Source organism: Aplysia californica, unplaced genomic scaffold (genome assembly GCF_000002075.1).
Source record: "Aplysia californica isolate F4 #8 unplaced genomic scaffold, AplCal3.0 scaffold00617, whole genome shotgun sequence".
Lineage (NCBI taxonomy): Eukaryota > Metazoa > Mollusca > Gastropoda > Aplysiida > Aplysiidae > Aplysia > Aplysia californica.
Genome location: NW_004797887.1, coordinates 287,474 through 288,992, shown reverse-complemented (window position 1 = coordinate 288,992; position 1,519 = coordinate 287,474). Strand labels below are relative to the sequence as shown.

General features: G+C 45.2%; 1 protein-coding gene across 1 annotated transcript in view; it reads left to right on the top strand.

Annotated features, from left to right (window-relative positions):
* The window catches only part of LOC101847216 (muscarinic acetylcholine receptor gar-3), a gene marked incomplete in the record, with an annotated part of 9,040 nt that extends 7,521 nt beyond the window's left edge, over positions 1–1,519 (top strand). Inside the window, 1 exon segment of the mRNA XM_005107634.3 lies at positions 243–1,519. Coding sequence (XP_005107691.2) covers positions 243–1,482 — 1,240 coding nt within the window.

Below are 1,519 nucleotides of genomic sequence, written 5' to 3'. Positions count from 1 at the left end.
GTAAAAAAAGAAGGAGGAGAGATAAGGACGATAGATGTTAAAGAGGAAAGAAGGAGCAAACCACACCAGAGCACCCGCCAACCACCCACACAAAGAAGAATGAAAAGAAACAAAAGGCATAACAAACAAAGTCTTGACCCAACGACCAATACATATTTTGGGCTGTGCGTAGAATAACTGCAAAAACAATGTGTTTTTCTTGAAAAGATTTAATTCAGGAAAAATTATTTTCTTCATCCCAGGTACCGAAAAGTGTGCAGACCGTTTGGCAAACAGGTAAGCATGAAGCAAGCTAAGATCATCTGTGTCTGTATAGCCATTTTCTCGGTCGTCGTCTCCATCCCTTACGCCATCATCAACGGAACGCAGACGAGACCAACCCCTCGGCCAGACATCGTGGGTCACGAGTGCACGACAGACGACAGTTTCGTCGACACCATGTGGCCAGTGGTCAATACGGGCTTCTTTCTACTTATTTTCTTGTCCAGCTGCATCCCTCTAGTCGTGCTGTACTGTCTGGTCGGTGCCCAAGCTTGGCGACACAGCAAAGTGTACGGGGTCACCACCTCGCCTAACGCACACGCAAAGGTCACTTCCGGTTCGAACTCTCAGTCCAGCTCTTCCGGACCTGACACGAAATCGACTGATGAGAGTACGTCCAGCGGGGCTGGTGGTAGGGCAAAAAAAGAATCCGTTGAAATGAATAGTTTAGACAGTGCTGATGGGGGTAATAATGCGAGAAAGGAAGCTCTGAATACAAGTGAAGGTGACAGTGCTTTTAACAGTCTCGGAGGAGAGAATGACGCTGGTGAAAATAGCGGTCTGGGGAAACCTGGAGAATGGAAATTATTAGAAAACAATGCAGAACGTTTGAATGACTCTGGATCAACTGACTTGTCTGTCAGTCAGCAGACGGAATCAAAACAGGTCTCTGCGCCGACGGGTAAAAAGATTTCATTTCAACACAAATCCTCACAAGAAGGTTGTATTTCGAATTCCAACTCGTTGAGCACAGAACATGACAAAGGTTCACGCAATGTCGGTGTGGGAGAAACGAAGAAAGGAGACAATAGCTTGAACAAAGACGATTCAACCGGTAAAAAATCGAAATTATCTGTCAGAAGCACAAGAACATCAGTCATCAAAATACTGTCTTCTATCCGCAAAAAGAAATCATCAACATCAACGCTCGGGCCCGCGCAAAGAAGAGGTATTGGCAGAACTACCACCATGCTCATCATCATCAGCGCGGTCTATATCATTGGCTTCCTCCCTCATCTTATCGTCATGTTCTTCAAATTTACCTCCCCGGAAAAGTTTGCCGCCATGGATAGCGTGGGCTTGACCTTCTATAACCTTTTCTTGAGGCTCTACTTTCTGAACAGTGCGGCCAACCCGGTCATTTACAGTTTGTGTGACGTCAATTTCCGCACTCAGTGTGTGCAAGTTTTTAAATTCAAATTCAAATGCAGAAGAACCTAAAGTTTTTCTCCCTTTTTATGTAGAATTTTTACCCCCC